The sequence below is a fragment of the Tyto alba genome, unplaced genomic scaffold (genome assembly GCF_018691265.1).
Source record: "Tyto alba isolate M040663 unplaced genomic scaffold, T.alba_DEE_v4.0 Super-Scaffold_40, whole genome shotgun sequence".
Lineage (NCBI taxonomy): Eukaryota > Metazoa > Chordata > Aves > Strigiformes > Tytonidae > Tyto > Tyto alba.
In genome coordinates, this window is record NW_024881316.1 from 22,625,460 (window position 1) to 22,647,142 (window position 21,683).

At 41.4% G+C, this 21,683-nt stretch overlaps 1 protein-coding gene across 4 annotated transcripts in view; it reads left to right on the plus strand.

The window, feature by feature from the left end:
- The window catches only part of KHDRBS2 (KH RNA binding domain containing, signal transduction associated 2), a 427,487-nt gene that overhangs the window by 120,844 nt on the left and 284,960 nt on the right, over positions 1-21,683 (plus strand). For all 4 annotated transcript variants that reach the window (XM_042803483.1, XM_042803482.1, XM_042803485.1 and 1 more), the window contains exon 2: positions 14,001-14,128. In XM_042803483.1, coding sequence (XP_042659417.1) covers positions 14,001-14,128 — 128 coding nt within the window. The remainder of the gene's footprint in view (positions 1-14,000; positions 14,129-21,683) is intronic.

The window sequence follows — 21,683 nt, forward strand, 5'->3', positions numbered from 1 at the left end:
GGCTAACTCCCCAAACAAAGGTGTGCTGGACTTCAAAGACACTTTTGAAAGAACCTTAGTCTTAAAAATCTTACCTGGTGGCTTGCTTTCTTTTTAACAATTTGATAAAAAATATATTTAATCAAGTAATTGCTCAGTCTTTTTTAATAAAAATGTTCTCCCCCAAACTATTAAAAAATATATCTTGTAGCTAACATTGCTGTGACTCTTTAATTTTATCAACAACTGCATTTAGTAGGCCATTGCACTCAAAATGCATCCCAGACCTTTTCTTCATACTGCAAGTGCTGATGCTGACCTTGAGTGATTGCTGTTTGTTATTTTTGCTAAGAGAAAGACTCTACCAATTTGCTAGAGTAAATTTAATTATAAATACATTTTTTTTTCCGATTGCAGTTGTTATATATCTAGAATTACATGGAGTAGTGTATCAAGGAATTATTTGGCAATCAAACTAGAATTACATGGAATATTGTATTAAGGAACTTCTTGGCAATCAGGCTTAAAATTCTCCCTAGAAGGCTGTGTGTCTGATCAGATTGTGTTCATAAATTTAGCAAGAACTGGTATTTCCACTTGAGAACTTTTCAAGTTACTTAACACTGCTAATAATCTGTGTATAGGTTTTCTAATCAATACTGATCTAGCCATAGTTCAGTAGTCAGTAGATAGCTAGCTACATTAAGTAATTGTATTCCTACCAATACTATAATTTGTAGTAATTTAGTAATTAAACACACAAATTGAATACAGTTTGTCTTGGTCCAGTAATTAATTTATTGTATCACCTCTGTCTTTTGAAACCATTCAGGTTTGCCTCACAGGAGTCTATCATCCATGAGGCCACCACTTCTTATTTTTTTTCCTTCAGGGGATTTATAAGTGTCTGCACAGAAAGCTAACAAGAAAAACAAAAGCAAGAGGGCTGTAATGAGTTAAACACTGGAGTGAAACCAATTAAAGTCCCACAGGTAGCCTCCTTCTTGGTAAATCTGCAAACTGTTGTTCAAATCCTAGTAATGACTGAACAGCCCAGCTGAAGTAGTCTGTCATTAACTTGAGCAAAGGCACCACTTTAATTCTAAAACTTCCACCTACTCTTAGTCAAAAAGAGCAAGACTGGGAAGGAGGAGGGTAGAGTCACAAGGGCTGGTGGAAGTTTGGAAGGGGAGCGGTTTGTCCCAAGCTTTAGTTCCCCTCCGTCTTTCTCAAGTAACAAGTGATAGAACAAGAGGCAGTGGCCTCAAGTTGCACCAGGGGAGGTTTAGACGGGATATTGGGAATAATTCCTTCACCAAAATATCCACATTAACCAGGTCAAGTTCACTCATCCTCTCCTCTCAGGGCATGTGCTCCAGCTCCAACCATCTTGGGTGGCTTCTGCTGAGCTGACTCTAGTTTGCCTGTATCTTTCCTGTTCTGGGGAAGAGGGGGACAAATCCAGACCCATTGTTCTAGATATGATCTGTTGAGTACTGACTAAAGGGTGTGGTCACATCCCTATGTTTCCTCTATGTTTTGTAAAATAGGCAGCTTTATAGAGGACAAATGGTCATTAGGACCAACGGTGAAAAAAAAAGCCTATAGGATGAATGAAACTTTTCACGGACATTGCATTTTTAGATGTGCCCAACTTGAAAAGACCTTCAGTAGGTTATATTGCCTTGTGGGACATCGTGGAATCTAATCATAAGAGAAAAATATCTGAGTCTTTTTTATCAATATGGATGCTATTAGTAGTTCCACAATGTAATTGCAGCTTGTACACAAAAGTAATTTTTTGTTTTCAATCTGTAACATGACAAATTGGTCATGCTTTCCCCTCCTGAGAAACAGTGAATGCCCATTTTCTATTCCTTCTCATACCACTCCTGATTTTCCTTTTTTGAATTGCGTTTTAGAATCCTTTCCCAACATTATTTTAACACTCACATTTATTACCTGAAAGCCAAGGTAGTTCAGCTTGAGTTAATGCAGTTACAAAGCTTCTGGTGATTTTGAGTATAGACAAATTCAGTTTATATCTATCTACAATAGATAACATAGACAGACATGCAGATATGACCCACAGTTTTCTTGCAGGTATTAAATTCATCACTGTCAGAGGTATTGTCTTACATGGGTTTGTTGTAATAGGAATTACTGCTTTATTCTTCCTGAATCATCCCAACTAGCTGTGTGAGTTAAATGCATATGTGTACATAAAGTGGTATATGTTGTTAACAGATGCATGTGCTTCTGGGAGAATGCAGTGAGCCACGGGCTAATTTTCCAGAGCTTGTGGCTGATTGTGTTGTTCTGATAACCCCTCCCAACTCCTATCAGACACTGAGTGTTTTTACTTTTAAATTACCTATCCTTAGGGGTTTGGATGTCCTTTTCATGACTGGAAAACTCTTTGGATGTCCCCTTCTCATGAATTCACTTCAATTTGTCCACCTGTTTTTATTGAGCCATCTGCTGCTTTTTTTTTTTTTTTTCTCTTTCAAAATCCAATAGCCCTGCTTTCAATTAAAACTAAAACACCTTAGACAGAAAATGAGCCTTCATATATATTTTCAGTACTTGCCGTGTTAAAAATACGCTGGGATTTTTTGTGATTTTAAGATCATTGTAGGCATTCAGGGTTCGACCTGTATAATTTTTAATGATCTTTAATTAAAAAAATCTCTTTTAGAATAGAGATGTCAGTGATTTAGCAATTACTATTTTTTTACCACCATTGGCTCACTTTTCCAGTTCAAACATTCTTTCCATTCACCTGCAGAAAAAGTGTACATCTCAGAGTACTAGATAACCTTGCTATGCATCCTACTACATGCCTGCAAGAGGTTGGTGATAATCCCATTCTGGAAATCACTTCCATTAATGGAAACATATAATTCCTTAAAAGGGCCTGACCCTGTAACAACAGCTTGTGTTTCTTTAATAAAGTAATGCCAGTGCTGCAAGCACAAGAATGAGAGAAGCCAGATAGATGAGGTGCATGGTAGGCTTGCAGAATTCCTTTAAGTGGGAGGCAAATATTGACAGCGGAAGGGGATGTGTAGATTTCAATTTTTGGTAGGTTGGACAGGCTGACAAGAAGAACATTATTTTTTGATGAGTTTTGACATCACTCTAAGTGTAGCAAAAGGATGTTTTTACTGTGGGATGCCTAATTTTAATGGATAAACTATATTCATGACAGAAGTTTTGTAATAGGTGTCAAGTACTTTGAAGTGAACTATAATTAGCATAATTTTATTGGCACTGTAGGAGTAAAGCAGAAATTTTTGAAAAAGTAAGAGCTATTCACTCAGCTATTCCATTTTATGCTAAATCAGTGAAGAGAAGGAAAAAGAAGCTGGTCCCCTCAAAAAAGTCATAAATGGACTGACAGTATTTCTAGAATTTTACAGCTCCAAGTCTGGAGAGAGCTGAAGATCAATTTTCATTGGAAAGAATATCTCTAAAAAGATGTTAGAAATGCCTTTAGTCTCTGACACTTCTCTAGGGGTGACCTCTTTTGTGTGACTCTAATATGCATGTTCTCCTCCAATTAAGAGGGATGAGATACTAGTGTATTATACAGAAGCAAGTGCAAGAGTACTGTGTTACTGATGAAAGGCGAGAATGAAGCATGCTTGGGGATTGGCAGGTACTGTAGGAGGTAATTGAATAGCTCTCTGTCTCCCTGCTTTAATTCAGTTAGCTCAGAGCAAAAGTGGGTGGAAAATGTGTGAGGCTTCTTCTCAAGGAATGATTTTGGTTTTTTGCTTAAGATCAGTGTTGTTGAAAATGTTAGGTTGAGTTCCTTGGGTTTGGTCTTGCTGGAAGAATGCTGTTGATTATGGACCACCTTCTTCCATTGTTCCCCAAATCCTATACTAACTCTGGCTTTCAGTAAACACAAAATGTGGAATGGCTGCATTCATAAAAATAAACAGATAGTTTTAAAATCTAAAGGTATCGATTGTGTTTTAATAGTGTGTGTTACATGTGAATATAGTTTTCCCATTTGGTTGACAGGTCACAATTTTTAACTAATGCAACTTGCTGCATGTCAGTGCAGTGAGCCAGAAAGTCAGCAGCTTGATCCCGATCTGAATTTCTTCATGGCAGCGTCCTGCTCCTCCAGATCTGTGGTGGTCCTAGTCATGAAAGACACAAGGGTTGTACAATATAAAGGGCGACTTTAGTTAAATACAAAAACTGAATACAGTTTGTCTGGGTCCAGTAATTAATTTATTGTATCACTACTGTCTTTTGAGAAAGCTTCTCTTCCCACCTTGCTTACTTGAAATTGATGATGTTCTTTGTACACCATTGTTTTTCAGTGACTTTGGATGTGGGCTGAAGAGTCTGTCGCATTTACTGAGAGCATTAAATGTGAGACTGTACAGGGCGTACCATATGGGGTACATTTCTCTATAAGGGCTTTGGGGATTACTTTTGAAGTCTCTAAGGAGGAAGGAGAAAGAATAATATAGACAAGTGTAGCACAGAACAGTATGAGAAAACCAGCACTCAGGTTTCTGTCCTGTTATCATCATAATCCTAAATGGCCTTGCAAGAGTCCTGTTATATTTTCAGGCATGTTTTATAACGGAGAACAGATCCTTGGCCCCAAGCTTTATAGTTGTATTTGACATTATTTTTGCACATGTTAGTAGGGACAGGTTTGGTGTAAAGTAATATAATTTCTGACACTAGTAGTAGGTCATACAGTAGTACACTTCTTGGTAGGGTGTACTACTGTCGTGGTTTGAGCCCAGAGGTCAACTGAGCACCATGCAGCTGTTCACTCACCTCTTCCCCCTCCAGCGTTGACAAGGAGAAAATGAAGCAAAAGGTTTGGGAATTGAGATAAGGACAGGGAGGGGTGACACAACCATTATGGTCATGGGCAAAAGACAGACTCATTAGGGAAGAAAAAAATAACATCACTTTACTTCAAACACTTAACAAAACCAACACTTAACAGAGTGGGACACTGAGTAGCGTTACCACATCTTAAAAACATCTCTTCCCACCTCTCCATTCTTCCCGGGCTCAGGTCTGCTCCTGATCTCTCTACCTCCTCCCCCACAGCAGTGCAGGGGGCAGGGGATGGGGTTACGGTCAGTCGGCTGCTTCTTCCTCCTAAAGGAGAGGGGAGTGAGTGCTCTTCGCATTCTTTCTCCTGTTCCATGTGCTTCCCCTCTCATGGGACACAGTCCTCTACAAACTTACTCTGGCGCAAGTCCTTCCCATGATGATCTGATGTGGGTCATCCCCACATGTTGCAATCCTTCCAGAGCCAAACCACAACAGCATGGGCTTCTGCTTCCCTCAGAGTCCCAACCTCCTTTAATCATGGCTGCCTGCCCTGATGTGGGATCCTCCACAGAGAGCAGATTGGTATCTGCTCCACTGTAGGTGGACATCCATGGGTGTCATGGGGGCTGGCCCTGCTGTCTCACCACAGGATACAGCAGGGCTGTCTGATCTGGTGCAGCTCTCCCTCTTCTTCTTCCTTTCCTCCACTGACCTCAGTATTCGCAGAGGTGTCGTCCTCCTAACTCCCTCACAAGTCCCGACCCTCTCCCAGGTTCTCCTTAAATATGTTATCACAGAGGTGGAGCCACTGTCGCTGACTGGATCAGCCCTGGCCAGAGGCGGGTCCAACTCGGAGCCGGGGGAGCTTTCGAGAAGCTTCTCACAGGGGGCCACTGCTGTAGCCCGATCCCCCGCTACCAAAAACCCTGCCACAGACACCCAGCACAGCTACCAGGTGCTGTGCCTGGCACGACTGCGGGACCTCCGCCGCGATCGGCTCCTTGTTGCCTCTCGTTGCCTGGGGGACAAGCGGCCTTCCTGCTGACGGTGATCGCTCCTCCTGGAGTAAGCTGTGACTCGCTGTTCAGTTCTTCGAGCTCGCCCATCATCACCATCCCTGCTCTGTTGCCGCTCCCGCTGTGTTCGTTGCACAGTGCTGCGGGACCTCCTCCGCGATCGGCTCCTTGTTGCCTCTCGTTGCCTGGAGGTCAAGGGGCCTCTGCGCTGACGGTGCTCTCTCCTCCTGGAAGAAGCTGGGACTTGCTCTTCAGGACTCAGAGCTCGCCTTTCGTTGCGATCCCTCCTCCGTTGCTGCTCCCGCCGTGTTCGGAGCGAAGCGCTACGGGACCTCCTCCGGGATCGGCTCCTTGTTGCCTGCCATTGCCTGGAGGACACGCGGCCTCTCCCCTGGTGGCTCTCACTCCCCCACGAGGGGGCTGGGACATCCCGTTCGGGCATCCGAGCTTGGCCTTCACCACGAGCAGTGTCACGAGCAGTGTCCTGAGCCCTGCTCTGCCGCTGTCTCCTGCTGCTTGAGTGGTCATAGCCCTGGCCATGCTGAACCCTGCTGTGGCCATTGTGGTGCTGCCTCGGGGACCTGCTTTGGTCCCTCTCTCGGGCCCTGGTGCGGCCACCAGCATGGTCTCTGCGGGAAGATCTGCGGTTCTGGCGGCCTGGGGAATGACGCCACCTCCTTTCTGCAGAGTGACGCTGAGATCTGCATCCTCGAGCATGGTGAGACCACTCCACTATGCATGAAAAATAGAAAATATGGGTGCACCAGCTGACGGAGGCTTGTTCGCTAATGGTGTCCTGGCACCAAGCCCCAGCCTCGGGGAGCAAACATTTCCCAGATAGCTCCTCTCACAAGGCTGCCCTATTGTTGAGCAGAATCCTGTTGCCGTATTTTTCGTACAGATTTGGACACCAGGTTTCACTGTTCATATCCAGCAGTACTTTCTGTTTTAGAAATAAACCATCTCATGGCGTTCCTTACTCCTTAACAGCCTTTGCAGGTCAAGGGAAGTGATCCTTCCTTGCGGAGCCATGGACGAACAACACACCGAGACGGGTTCAGTGTGGGAGATAGAGCATCAATCACCGTGTGTGTATATTGGTCCAGGGTACATATATTTATACAGACAATGATAATTATTATGCCTACTAGTCACTAGCTGATTGGCTTAAGCTCTAAAGTTCGTATTCGCACGGTCCACCTACTTGCAGTTAGCTTACAGCACAAGCTTCTCATAACACTAAGTTTCTCATGCTACTATTTCTGATTCCTATTGACTTGTTTTCGATACACGACAGTACCGTAACACAATGTTTCTCAGACCACCGTTACCATAACACTAGGTTTCTCAGACCACTATTCCTAATTCCCCTTAACCTGTTTTCGACACACCACGGTACACAGGGCTGAAGCGTCCTTGACATTCTTCATGTATCAGCAGCTGCGAGCAGCTGCAGGCAAACCCTAGTGGGGCCCAGCATCAGCAGCTAGAGCAGGCTCTGATCATACAATTGCTCGGTGAGCTCAGGACCCTTGTCTCTGAGCCATTCTCCAACAATTCCCCCTTTTTCTTTTTGTATGAGCAGAGCCTGCACTAACGTTCGTTCAAAGATTTTCTTAATACATGAGAAGGCACAATTTAAGCATGCAAGCTTACAATCTATTGGCTAAAGGCACTTATCACGCACCTGGAAGTGCTGTGATAGGTCTGCATCGTTAGCACGCATGAACAAACTAAATCTACTTTGCGGTTAGTGTATCCAGGCATTGAAACAGGAAGGAAGCACTAGATTGACTTCCTCCTTCTTGCCCTTCCAGGTGACCTCAAGGGCAGGATTACCACGTGGCAGTTTTCTGATCAGAGACCCAGCCTGGATTGTCCAAACCCTGTAGGATCAGTGCATAACCCTGATCCCCCCCAAAAAAATTCCTACTAGGTTTTCCCCCTTTTTCTTTTTTTGGACAATCCAGACTCCTTTTAACATTTGAATCATAGCATCCATAAAGCATTTCCACACAGACCCCAATACCATCATGACAATCATAATGACAATCAGCATTACGAGTCCATGCATCAACAAAGCTTTCAGCCACCCAGTAACTTCCAAGTTTTGTAGATTTTCAACCATCATCAGTCCATTTTCCAAATTCCCAAGTCTCGTAACCATTCTGTCAGTCCATGTTCCAGTGTTATGCAGTCTTATGTAGCAAGAAAACCATCCTTACAGTTTTAAAAGTGTCAGCAATTGTAACAACAGAGTATGCAATACAGAATGTAATACAGGTTTCACCATGCTATGTTCTAAACATTGCACTGAACCCACAACATACAATGAATCTGATACTACATGAACAAGTTTTTGATACCAGTGTTGATGTTGAAACACCCAAATGACAGTTCAGAGTTCTAAAGTTTGTAAGGAGTCTCTAGACACCCTGAGGAGAATCTTGTGATCTTGAGTTCCCGGGTGTCCCCCATTCGTTGTCACTACCGGGCAGGCCAACGCTCCAGCAGCATGCCAGTCCCCTTCTAACAAGGCATCATGAATCACCCCACTCCATCGGGACTGAGCTAAAAGCAGAGCTGGTTCTGATAAAGGTGATGGGAGTGGGTGTGGTGGGGGCTGCCGGCAGCGCTTCCTTTTCTTGTAATTGTAAATGCAGAGTTCTGTTCTGTAGGCTAACTGCTGTAATTTTCTTTCAAGTTCTTGGACTTTGTCACTGTCCCTTATTGATGTGTGACCCTGTTGCTTTAATTCGGACAGAGCTGCCGCTTTTCTCTCCGAGTCAGACGCTGATGCGCTGTCAGGGGCGGAAACATACGAAGGGTGGGGGGGCGGGCAGAGTTTATGGTGGCACGCCGCTCCACCCAGTACCCCCGCGCCGCCTGATTTCTCTGCGGCTTCTTGCGCGGTGGAGCAAACAGGAATACTTGGTGACATGCCCTTAATAAAGCAGAGCTGCTGATTAACCCCGAAGAAGGTGGCTAATCGTGACGGACAATTGGTTTTGGCAGGGACCGGCGGAGATGGTACAGCGCCGACAGCCGCCATAGCAGCAGCAGCTACTTTCTTATCTGCTTGCATCTCCCTCAGGGCTTTTACAATCGTTCGCCAGACCACCCCTTGGTGTCATGCTTCACTGCCTTTATTGCCTCTAGTGATAGGCTCGTCCCACAATAAATCACCTACTTCACACCACTCCTGTTGGCTAAATATTAGCGAGGGGCCATCGAGGGGCCATCATCTCTCTGCCCCTCCACCTCTGAGGTAGGGGGGAGGTGGGGGGGGCATGACTGTAAAGATACTGAGGGGGGGCTGGCCTCCGGACTTTCCCTATTCACATTAACTGTAACTGGCCCTCCTGTTGATGGTACAGGAATACGATCACTGTCAAAGAGCATAGATCCGGATGCCTCACTATCTGGGGTAATTGTGAAACTTTCCCCCCCCCACTTTGTAGTTGCCACAGCTGCAAGGTTCTTTTCAAGCTGATACCGCTTACTGTTATTCACCACCTCCCGCCATGGTTTCATCATTTTCCTTGCAGCTTTATCCTCGTCAATTACCATATCCCATAAAATATCACCTAATCGTCTCCATTCCTCGACATCAAAAAGAGAATTAGGGTCCTGAAAACATCCTTTGACCCGTCCTAATGCTACTAAACCCACGAGTGATTTTATGCAGTCCACTCCCCGCTTTTCTAAAAAGCGCTGTAATAAATCCAGGGCTACCTCCTATTCCATCTCGTCAACCTGGTGCTCCTTGTTTAAGGCACCTCCGGTCCTGTGCTCCCTGGATAAGGCACAGTACCGTTACTGCCGACCCACCCCTGATTAAGGCACCGTCGGCCCTTTGCTCCCTGCTTACAGCAAAAAAAAATACTCCCGCCGGCTTGTGCTCCCTGTTTAAGGCACAAAAAAATACTCCCGCCGGGCTGTGCTCCCTGTTTAAGGCACAAAAAATACTCCCGCTGGCCTGTGCTCCCTGTTTAAGGCACTAAAAATACTCCCACCGGCCTGTGCTCCCTGTTTAAGGCACTAAAAAATTACCCCCTTACTTTGATATGTTGCTGATGCTCCGTGACTAAGGCATCAGCTGCTTGATATGTTGCTGATGCTCTGTGACTAAGGCATCAGTTGCAGAGCTTGCCAGCAGCCCTTGCAGAGAGCGACCCTCTATCTCGGTTCAGGTCCTCGGAACGACCCGTTGGAGGCCCACTGTCCGATCGTTCTTGATTCGGCTAGGCACTGCTGTATCTGATGTTTCCCCGCGTTTGTTTATGCCGACGCTGTATGCAGCGCCTTTCCGCGTCAGCTTCCGTCACCCCTCTGCGTCAGTTCCGGCACCTCCCCGCTTCCACTTCCGGGGCCACCCTGCGCTCGCCTCCAGCACCCCTTCACGTCCACCCCCAGGGCCGCTCAGCGTCCACCTGTGGCGTCCCTTCGCGTCTGCTCCCGTGGCTGCCGCAGGCGGCTCCTTACCACGTCAGTTCCGGCGCCTTTCCGCTGCCGCTCGCGGGGCCACTCACTTCTGGTCTTGCCGCCACTCTGCCTCCACTCCCGGGGCGGGTCCAGCCGGCTTCTCTCCGTGTACTCTCCCGGGGCTGCCGGGGCTGGTGCCTCTCCGTCTCAGCTCGTGGACCCTGGACGCTGCTGTATTTGGTGTTTCTCTGGGTCCGTTCTCGAATTCCTCGGTCGTTGCTGTTTTCTCCAGGTCCGCCGCTCCGTCCGTGTTCTTCTTCTATGCAGGTCCCTGTTCGGGCGCCATCTTGCAGAGCCGTGGACGAACGACACGCCGAGACAGGTTCAGTGTGGGTGATAGAGCATCAATCACCGTGTGTGTTTATTGGTCCAGGGTACATATATTTATACAGACAATGATAATCATTATGCCTACTAGTCACTAGCTGATTGGCTTAAGCTCTAAAGTTCATATTCGCACGGTCCACCTACTTGCAGTTAGCTTACAGCACAAGCTTCTCATAACACTAAGTTTCTCATGCTACTATTTCTGATTCCTATTGACTTGTTTTCGATACACGACAGTACCATAACACAATGTTTCTCAGACCACCGTTACCATAACACTGGGTTTCTCAGACCACTATTCCTAATTCCCCTTAACCTGTTTTCGACACACCACGGTACACAGGGCTGAAGCGTCCTTGACATTCTTCATGTATCAGCAGCTGCGAGCAGCTGCAGGCAAACCCTAGTGGGGCCCAGCATCAGCAGCTAGAGCAGGCTCTGATCATACAATTGCTCGGTGAGCTCAGGACCCTTGTCTCTGAGCCATTCTCCAACACTTCCTCTCTGTTTAGCACTGGCAAGGCCACACGTGGAGTACTGTGTCCTGTGCTGCTGGGATCCCAGCACAAGAGAGATGGACATACTGGAGAGATTCCAACAAAGCCCCACAGGGCTGATGAAGGGACTGGATCACCTCTCCTGTGAGGAAAGGCTGCGAGAGCTGCTTCCAGAGTGTTCAGCCTGGAGAAGAGAAGAATCTGGAGGGGGGGATCTTCTTCAATACCTGAAGGGAGGGTGCAAAGAAGACAAATCCAGGCTCTTTTCAGGGGTGCCTAGTGACAGTGGGCACAAACTGAAACACAGGAGCTTCCCTCTGAATATGAAAGGAAACCCTTTTTTACTGTGAGGGTGACCGAGCACTGGCACAGGTTTCCCAGGGAGCTTGTGGAATCTCCCTCCTTGGAGATACTCAAAAGCCATCTGGCTGTGGTCCTGGGACATGGTCTCTGGGTGGCTCTCCTTGAGCAGGGGAGGTTGGACCAGATGACCTCGGGGGATCCCTTCTCACCTCAGTGGACCTCAAATACTGTGTTCAGTTTTGGGCCCCTCACTACAAGAAAGACATTGAGGTGCTGGAGCATGTCCAAAGAAGGGCAGCAAAGCTGGTGAAGGGTCTAGAGAACAAGTCTTATGAGGAGCAGCTGAGAGAACTGGGATTTTATAGTCTGGAGAAAAGGAGGCTTAGGGGAGACCTTACTACTCTTTACAACTGCCTAAAAGCCGGTTGTAGCAAGGTGGGTAGTCGTCTCTTTTCCCGAATAAGAAGTGTTAGGACAACAGGAAATGGCCTCAAGTTGCACTAAGGGAGTTTTAGATGGGATATTAGGAAAAATGTCTTCACATAAAGGTTTATCAAGCATTGGAACAGGCTGCCCAGGGAAGTAGTTGTGTCATGATCCCTGGAGGTATTTAAAAGACGTGTAGATGTTCTACTTAGGGACATGCTTTAGTGGCGGACTTGGCAGTGCTAGGTTGACAGTTGTACTTGATCTTAAAGGTCTTTTACAACTGGAATAATTCTGTGATTCTGTGATTCTTGTTCAATATATGTGTACAAATAGGTACACTTCCCTCACTTCGAGAATTACCTAGCTTACTAGTGTTTACAGTGGATCTGAAAAATTAATTCCTTCCTTTCTGTCCAATTCTTATTGCGCTTGCAACACTTCTCTTTTGTTCACCGTTGTCTCTCCCCTCTGCATCCCTATAGTAAAAACCTTTGTATAACCACACTGGAGCTATCTTAAAAGACCCTCCTATCTATTAAATCTGCCTGAAGTAAGTATTTTACTGAAAAATATTGGTTTGTAAACTTGTGCTTAGTTTATGCTTATTTCCACTGAATTCTACACATTGTGTTGCTTTTCGGAGGCGTGGCGACCTGGTTCAGGAACGGCACGGCGACCAACCCCAGGCCGCTTGGGCCATCAGCTCACAGACACCAATGTGGTGGATGGCAAATGGCGTTTTATTGAGGAATATACAGGCCTTATATAGCTTGGGTTTACAACATCACTTCTGTCTGCTTACACCACTGCTACATTACTGTTGGCTATCGGGCTATCAGAAAAAGGGGCCCTATCTTTCCGTACAGCGCGATATCTTCCGACCGCCAGGCTCTGACTACCTACAACATTGTATTTTTTTTCTAGATATATTAAAGTATTCTATAAACCTAGAACTTGTCTTCCTGATGCTTTTAGTGATTATTAAAATAACTTTTTAATCCTAAATTAGGGAAGGTATATCCCATTTGAATTCTTTTAGGTGTGTTCTCTGAGAGGTTTTAAAAGAGTTTGCAACAGGGGCATTGAAGATCTTTCTACTGGTGCAGACTTTAAATAAATCATTTGATCTGGAATAGGCAGCATAAACATTTATTAACAAATCGTGTTGTGGGCTGTTGTCTTAGATATATTTTTTCCTTATGCTTAAGTTAAGGAAACTTGTGTATATGCTACAGATTGCTGTCACTGTATTAGTCTTTTCCATGTTTGCTTCCTGGGCCTTGAAACCGCATGTTTCTCAGACCTACAGCTGTCCCTTTTCATCTATAATTCAGTTATAATTAACTAATTATGTGTATTGCCATTTTCTTTGCTGTCAGTAATAACATTGCTGCAAATACTGCTTTTTTGATGGAACCTGTACTATCAGGAAACTCTCAGGCACTGTATTAGATGTTTTTTGTGTGGTATAAATTTATTCTTTGTTGTTATCTACTGCTTATAGAGCTTTAGGGAGTAAAGAACTCAAAACTATTCAACCTGGGTATATTTTGGGGTTGTTTTTATAAATTCTATCACATATTCTACATACTGTGATTATTGTATATATAGCATTCACTGCATTTTGTGTAATGTAGAATCTTTTTATGCAGGAGTTAACTTTAGTCCTTATCTTTTTTTGTACAATCTTTAAATAAATCAGAAGCATTTGAAGGGAAACTCAGTATCAACAAGAAATTTCTTAATTTTTTTACTACTCTTACTGAAAGTTAGTCATTGCAATTAGAATCTGACTTAAATCTGTCAGATCACATTTACAAAATAGCATCAAGCTGTGGTGATGTGATCTTTAAAAGACTGATAGGCTGACTTGTAAGCCTCATCTGTTCCTGCTCCCACTGGGATCATTTGGCTTCAGTTTCAGCTGGGCAAGAATTAGTTGAAGAGCATGACCCATGGATTGTAGCCTATATTCTTTGCACTGGTGACAGTCCTGTTTTTTTAAAAGATAACAGTACCTGTCACGTGAGTGCCAACAGTAGAGGTGTTCAGTGCACAGTCTGTATTCTAATGTGTGAGTTTAAAGTTTCTGAGGTTGGCAAATACCATATCACTGATTGATCTCTTTTTTAATATTTTTCAGAAATTGAGAAATTTCAAGGTTCGGAAGGCAAAAAGGAAGATGAAGAAAAGAAATATCTTGATGTTATCAGCAACAAAAACATAAAGCTGTCAGAAAGAGTTCTGATCCCTGTCAAACAATATCCAAAGGTACCGTAAATATAGTCTAACAGTTGTTTGATCTTTCTTAATAGAATGATGAAAAATTCATACACTTAACTGCTTTTTATTGACTTAGTATGCAGGCTTCATAGTATTAAAAACAACTAGAAATTAAGCTTTTATTTGAATTTATCTGTTATTAGCTATTATAAGTTCTAAGTTCTGTCTCAAGGGCTTTAATAAAAGGTATTGAAGTGAATGAGATTTTTTTTGTTTTGTACTTCAAGTAGGTTTTCTAACTGGTTCTTAGGCAAACTGTTGAGGTATTTTCTTATAGTTGCTTTTTTTCACGTGTACTGTCTTTTTAGAAAATGAAAGACCAGTTAACAAAAAAAAATATTCTAGCAGAATAAAGAAAAAATGTTTTAGTAACTCTGAGAAACCAACTTTAGTGTGGTGTAGCTTCTTCATGTAGGAGTTGGGGGGATTTTCTCTGGTGTAGTAAGTTGTAAAAGATAAAGTAGCAGGATTACTGCAATCTATGACTTTGCCAGTATAAGTCCCAGTTTATAACATTTAAATGTCTTTCTGCCACATACTTTCTTCATATTGTGTTTTGTTCTCTTCACTACTATATACTGTGATGAAAAAAACATTTTATTTTCTTGCAGAAGAGCCCCAAATTCATCTGCTTCCAAAGTTTTAGTTTTTATTTGATACGAAAGAAGATGTTGAATTTTTTTTTTTTTTTTTTTTTTTGGTATAGTGTTGTATTTTACATAAACAGTTCTAAGAGTATTCAAACTGAAACAGTATCTCAATTTATCTCTATTTTTTTTCTTGCTGGTTTATTATCATGTGTTATGTGGTTTCCTATTAGCCTTGATTATACTCTCAGCTTATTGCTTTATACTTTCATTAGTAAGAGCAATAAACTACAATGGGTAAAAACCCTATAAAAAAAAAAAAGACAGGTGTAAAAAAAAAAAAAAAAAGCTTAAAGAGATTCAGTGATTCCATCTGATATTTACCTCCTGACTAGCTAGTATAAAACTGAGATAATGTAATCATACAAATGGTAAGGACCTTAGAGGTGCACACAGTGCTATAGAGAGTTAATTCCTTGCTGCATAGCCTGAGGTACTCTGACTAGATTTGTGGTATCTTGTGTAAATGCTATAGTTGACCTGAAGTTCTTAATAAGAATGTAATAGTGATGTAACTTTATAACAAGAGTGAGATAATGATTCAGAATACTATTTGATGAAGATACTAGAATGAAAGACAAACTATTTAAAAGACAAATGCAATAATCTATCCAAAATAGTGCCTGAATATATTTAAATTAGCCTTCATTTACTTTAATGAGGTTGTTATATTAATGCGTAGCAAAAGATATAAAGCACTTCTACAGGTTTTGAGCAGTGAAACAAAAAAAAAGTGTGGTGTAGATGAAATACTTATTCAGTAATGCAAAGTACAATCTAGGAAAGTTTCTATAGTTAATTTGTTAGCAATATTCTGTGATTGGTTGGCATGGAATTATTCCCAGAACTGCAGGTTTCCTGCTACCATCTAGTAACCATCCGTCAAGGATTGCATTTATCATTTGTATCAAAGTGGTGATTGATGTGGTCAAATGTCTTATCTTGTTTTGTTGAATTGTATACATTTGGATAGTGAAAATCAGTATGCAGTGGCTGCTTCAGATTGTTTTATAAATAACAAAAAAAAAAAAAAGTAGAAATTGGGTAAAAAAAGACATTAATTTTATCATTTTATATAATTAGCAGAATATGGTAATAAAAGCAGCTGATCAGACCTGTACCTAGAAAGAGTTAAGAGAATTGCTGTATTATTTCACCTGAGAGCCATTTACATTTGAGAGAACTTTATTTTAAATTATTCATTCATTGTTTGTTGATAAGCTTTTTTTGGAGAGTGTTGGATGAGCAGAGTTCTGTAAATCTGAAGAAAGTGTCCAGGAGTATAAATTGTTGGAAAAAAAATTCTGACTAGTTAAAAAAATCATGTGGTTTCCAAACTTTCTATTTAAGAAGATTGATCTCATTCCTAAAGACATTTGCTCTTATTTTAAATACATACAGAAATATAAGTTTCTTCAAGGGACCACTTGACCTAAATGTTTATTATGGTCTGCAGTTTAAGCTGCACTGAGGGTAGACACCTTCAGTGACAGCTGTAGAGTTAGAAGCAGCATGTTAAGGTTTGGGCAAAAGTTAACTGAAAACAGAAGGCTTCTAGGGGCTAAACAGCTCTTGAAGTTTCAGAAGAAGTATTGTTAAATCGTCTCTACTCAAGTGTCTGTGGTCTGATTTTGGAAATTGCTGGTGCGGATAAGAGGAAAATAAAATCAAAGGCTGTGATTAGCAACAGCTGTCTTATATTACCAGCTCTATTAAAGATACAGGCTTCTCTCCTCTTCTGTAAAATAAAGATCTAAAACAGAGATAAGGGTGTTACTTGATAGTTCAGGAATGATCTTTTCTGAAATAAATTATTTTAAATCTCACCAGATCAAGTAAAAACAGCATCTCATTTACATACAATCCTCTATGCAGCAGATCTTTTTAATGCCCTCAAAATTTCTTCTGAAACAATGGTGTGGTGTCTTGTGTTTGTTGATCCTTTTTCCTGTCCAATAGTGCTGGTTTTTTACTTCCATGATATGTGAATTTCAACTAAGGCAGACCAACAAAAATATTCGGAAGACTATTTGTTACAGACTTTTCAATTTTTCTCCTTTTGTAGCTGTTCAATTTAAAACATGCATGAAACCACTCAGGACTTGTTTGTAAAGATCTCGCCATTTATCAGCTGAATGTTGTATTTCCAATACATCAAATATATGAAAAGAGTGTGTTATATTTAAAAAAAAAAAAAAAAGGCAAACAGAAGTTTGAAATTATCTTTTTGCTGAAAAAGAAAACCCCCAATTTAGAAGCTTGATGAGAAACTTGGTCATTTGTGTGCCAATATCTAGCTCTCAGAGAGTCAGAGTTACTGTATGGGTTTAGGGTCAAAACACCCAACCAAGTATAACCTACACCTTCAGTTACTGTCATTAAAATTTTTTTGAAAACCTTAGATTTCCTGTAAGCATTTTCTCTTCATGTAAATTGCAAAAATTAGTTACTTTGATTTGAGTTACTGCCTCATCAACTCCCAAACCCACTATTGTATATTCAAAATGAAGGAACCCAAGTTAGTTCAAATATAAAGATATAATGATTTCTTTCCAGTTGTGCTTTCTAAAAATTAAATTCTTATTTGGTTAAATCTGTGTTTGGGTATTTCTTTTCCTTCTGATCTATCAACAGGTAAAGTAGTCTAAATCTAATGGAATTGAAGTAACACGGACAAATTTAGAGCCACAATGCTGTTAAGCTAGTTAATTTTATGACAGTTCACATTCAAGATAAAGAATTTCCAGTTTTATCAAACTTCAATTACATTGAAATTGCATGTTCTGGAAAAAACCCAAACAGTTAATTATGGGAGAAATTTTCCAGGTTAATTACTGAAGACTGGTAAGTGAAGTGAGGTTGGAGATGACATCACCTGGAAATAATGAACTCTCCTTTTTTCAGTGAGGGACAGAAATCAGTATGTCTTCTGAACAAAAGATGGTGTTTTATAGTTTTGTAATTATATGAATACTGAACAAATATAGATTTGTCTATAAATAAAAGTGGATAGGAAATTTATTAAGTAAATTATGTAAGTATAATGCTAAGTTAAATTAATTGCAATTTACTCTGATGCTAGAATGAGCCATGAAGTTTTAAAACAAAATTTCTGCTTAAGTACAGAATTATATGTTAATTTTTCCTCTACTGGCTTGTTAGATAATGAAAACTATCAACATATAAGATACTGGAAGCATGTCCTCCTAACCACTAGGATCTGGTAGGGCTGACAGAGGTGACAAGCGGGTTAATTCTTCTGAATGACTTCCATGATGTAGAGTTGCAAACTGCAAGGCACTGTGTCTCCAGAGGATGCAGTACAATAAAGCCTCTTTCCTGCACAAAGGCTCAGATGATGGGCAATAATTGCCTTATTCAGAAATATGGTCTGACTTCAGCTGAGCTTCCTAACTCTCGCTGGCTTCTTCCTGGATATTAGCTACCATTTTGGGGAAAAAGAAATTATATAATCCAGGCTCTTGCCCTTTGAAAGGCTGGCACTCCACTTTAGAGTATGTGTTTCTGGGGAAGAGACTTAAGTTACAGTATTCGTCAACATTAGCTTAAGTTAAATTCCATATTCTTGACAATCCTTTTGCCTGTTTCATTGATTGGAGACATTGCTCTTGAAATGAAATTTATTTGTTTGACTAATATCTTGTATTTTAATCTCTGTGATATATTAAAACAGGATTCACAGGTGATTTGAACAACAAAGTACTGTGTTTCCTTTGTATATATTACACCTCAGAGTGAACCTCTCCACTTAAAACTTTCTTAGAAGGCATTGAAACAAATTTTGGATGAAATGACCATTTGCAGGAAAAGAACTGGTTTTGTACTTTTCCCCCTTTCTAATAAATTTATCAGAAGTAAGTGTGATTGTTTTATTTGTTTTAAATAGTACTCTGTGGAAATGCAAATAATTCCCATGAGTTTGAACACAGAGACTGTATCAATGAAAGTCTGTCCAGGTGCCAGCAGTTAAGGCAGGTATCAGCACTTGGATCAGTCATTTCTCAATTCTATCCGGTATGTAATTCATTAAATAGGTAAATTTCATTGATGCTCAGTAACCTGAAACATTCCTTTTTCACATGTATATAAACTGCATCCTTCCCTTATGTATGTTGGTTGTTATATAGACCAGATTAGAAATATAAGTAAGAGGCTGTCTAAATTAGTATAGCAGAAATTTCTCAGGACAAGATGATATATATCAGCTGAGCTGAGATTTGTTTCTGAAATTTCCCCCTTTAAGCATTATTCTAGTTAGTTCCTGTACTTCGTAGTGTGTCAATTCTGTATTAAAAATATACAAGCAAAAAAAATTTCTGAAGTAGTTCAGAAGACTCCTAGCTGGGGCAGAGCAATGAATATTATTCTCCCCGAAAATGAAAAGAACAACTTACTTTCTTGGTATAATTTATTCAGTAGTATTTCATACAGAGGAAGAAGTTGTTTCTGATGTTTCTGTTCACTAAATTTGGAATTTTAATTACAGGCATGCACACAAAAGAAAAAATACAATTGATACTAAGGGGAAGATGTCACATACTGGTGAAGATATGGTAAGGGAATTGAAAGAAAACAGAGTAAAGATTTTGGATAGAAATCAATATAGAAAAACTTCAATCACAGTATAAGTAGAAAAAACCCACTCATTAACAAGTAGAGAGTGAAAAAGAGTAGTTGCCTGAGACAGAGGGAAGAGCAAATAGACTGGAGGGTGGGATGGAACATTCAGTGCACAAAAAGGAAATACTGTATGTGCAGTGATGTTTCATTACATGGTGAAATAATTAGGAAAAGGGACATAAAAGAGGTAAGAGACAGGAAGAGTAAGAGAAATCAAATTATTGACCTCAAAGACAAGGCAAAAAGAGCAATTCATTATTGCACTAAGAGAACGATCAGGAGTGGGTGTGGGGGCCAGTCTGAAATGGTGGATAAGCTGATTCTCTGGTAAGCAGTTAACTACTGATTGACACCTGCTGCTGAACAAAATGCTGTTTTCCAGCAAGTTGGACCTCCTTTGTTTTGTGATTTTTCTTTTTTTTTTTTTGTTCCTTCTATAAAGACTTTTGAGAAATCAGGGTGAATTGCTTTTCCCTTGGCATGAATTTGTGAGGTATTTTTAAGTATGAAAATAAATTTTAGTTTTAGACATGGTTCCTGATGCAAGTGTGTCAGCAAGGGGGAAAAAAGGCCTAACATGGAGGCAGTTTAGTTGTCCCTTAGTATTTGCAAATGTGAATGTTTCTGTATATTAAGAATCTATTTGGTCTGATCATTTATTCCTCTCATGTAAGATAAATTAATCCAAGTATGCTGTTCTTAAAAATAGTATATGACTTAAGCAGCTTTATGCACTTACTCCTCTCTGAGCATTTTCTGCAGTTCCTTGAACAGATTTTTGCCTTTTACTAAGCAATAGTTTGGCTTTCATTGTTTTGTATAGTCATGTCATTTTTTTTTTGTGATAACTTGCCTAAGGATCATGTAAACCTGGCTTTGCAAATTTGTTACTTTGTACAGTTTAAGCATTTGAGACCTTGTTTAAAAACTTAGTTTTATGTAGCACATAATAGAGAAAGATTTTGTTTACAAGCTTGTCCAGTGCACAGTGTAAGTTAAAATGATGTTGACTGTTGAAATTCTGCCTCCTTTGTTCTTGGCTTCAGTTTATCTGGTTTTCAGCCTTTAAGGGGTGGCTTGTTTTCTTGGTTTAAGCCCAAATGGCAACTGAGCACCACACAGCTGCTTGTTTACTTTTCTGCCTTCCCCTGGTGAGATAGCGAAGAGACAATATAACAAAAGGTTTAGGGATTGACACAAGGACATGGAGGACGTGGACATGGACTCAGCAGTTATGGTCATGGACAAAAGACAGACTTGATTGGGGAATTGAAAAATAGAATATCAATTTAATTTGAACACCGCCAACACTAATGTACCAATCAAATCAGAGTAGGACAGCGAGAAACAAAACCACATCCCCTCCTTTCCTCCCAGGCTCAACTTCACTTCAGATTTTCTCTACCTCCTCCCCCCTGAGCGGCACAGGGGGACAGGAATGGGGGTTGCGGTCAGTTTATCACGTTGTCTGCCTCTCCTTCCTCCCCAGGGAGAGGACTCCTCACGTTCTTCCTCTGCTTCAGTTTGGGTTCCCTCCCATGGGAGATAGTCTTCTTCAAACTTCTCTAATGTGAGTCCTTCCCATGGGCTGCAGCTCTTCATGAACGGCTCCAGTATGGGTCCCTTCTGCGGTTGCAGTCCTCCCAGCAACAGACTGCTCCAGCGTGGGTTTCCTACAGGGTCACAGCCTTCTTAGCACAGCCGCTTGCTCTGGCGTGGGGTCCTCCATGAGCTGCAGGTGGGCATCTGCTCCACTGCGCACCTCCATGGCTGCAGGGGAGTCTCTGCACCCACGCACCCCTCCCCTTCTCCTTTCTTCAACTGACCTCCATGTTTGCATAGGTATCTCCCTCACAACTCCAGCTCCTCACAGATTGGTCTTCTTAAATTTGTTATCACAGAGGTGCAGCCACTGTCACTAATTGGCTCAACATTGGCCAGAGGTGGGTTTGCCTTGGAACTGCAGGAACTTTGAGAAGCTTCTCTCTGGAGCCACCCCTGCAGCACATCCCACCCCCCCCCAAAACCCCCTGCCACATACAAACCCAGTACCCTTGTTTTGTTCATTACTTTTGCATTCTGTAAGTGCAGATACATAAAATAGCTGAGAAGTCAGAAAAATAATGTATATAAAAATATTTAAGTGCACATTTTGCCATTTTAAAGATACAAATAAAACTTAAAAAAATTGTCGTAGTGCTAAAGAATATTTTTTTTTATTATTTTATACCTTATACACCCGTGACTTCAAGCAA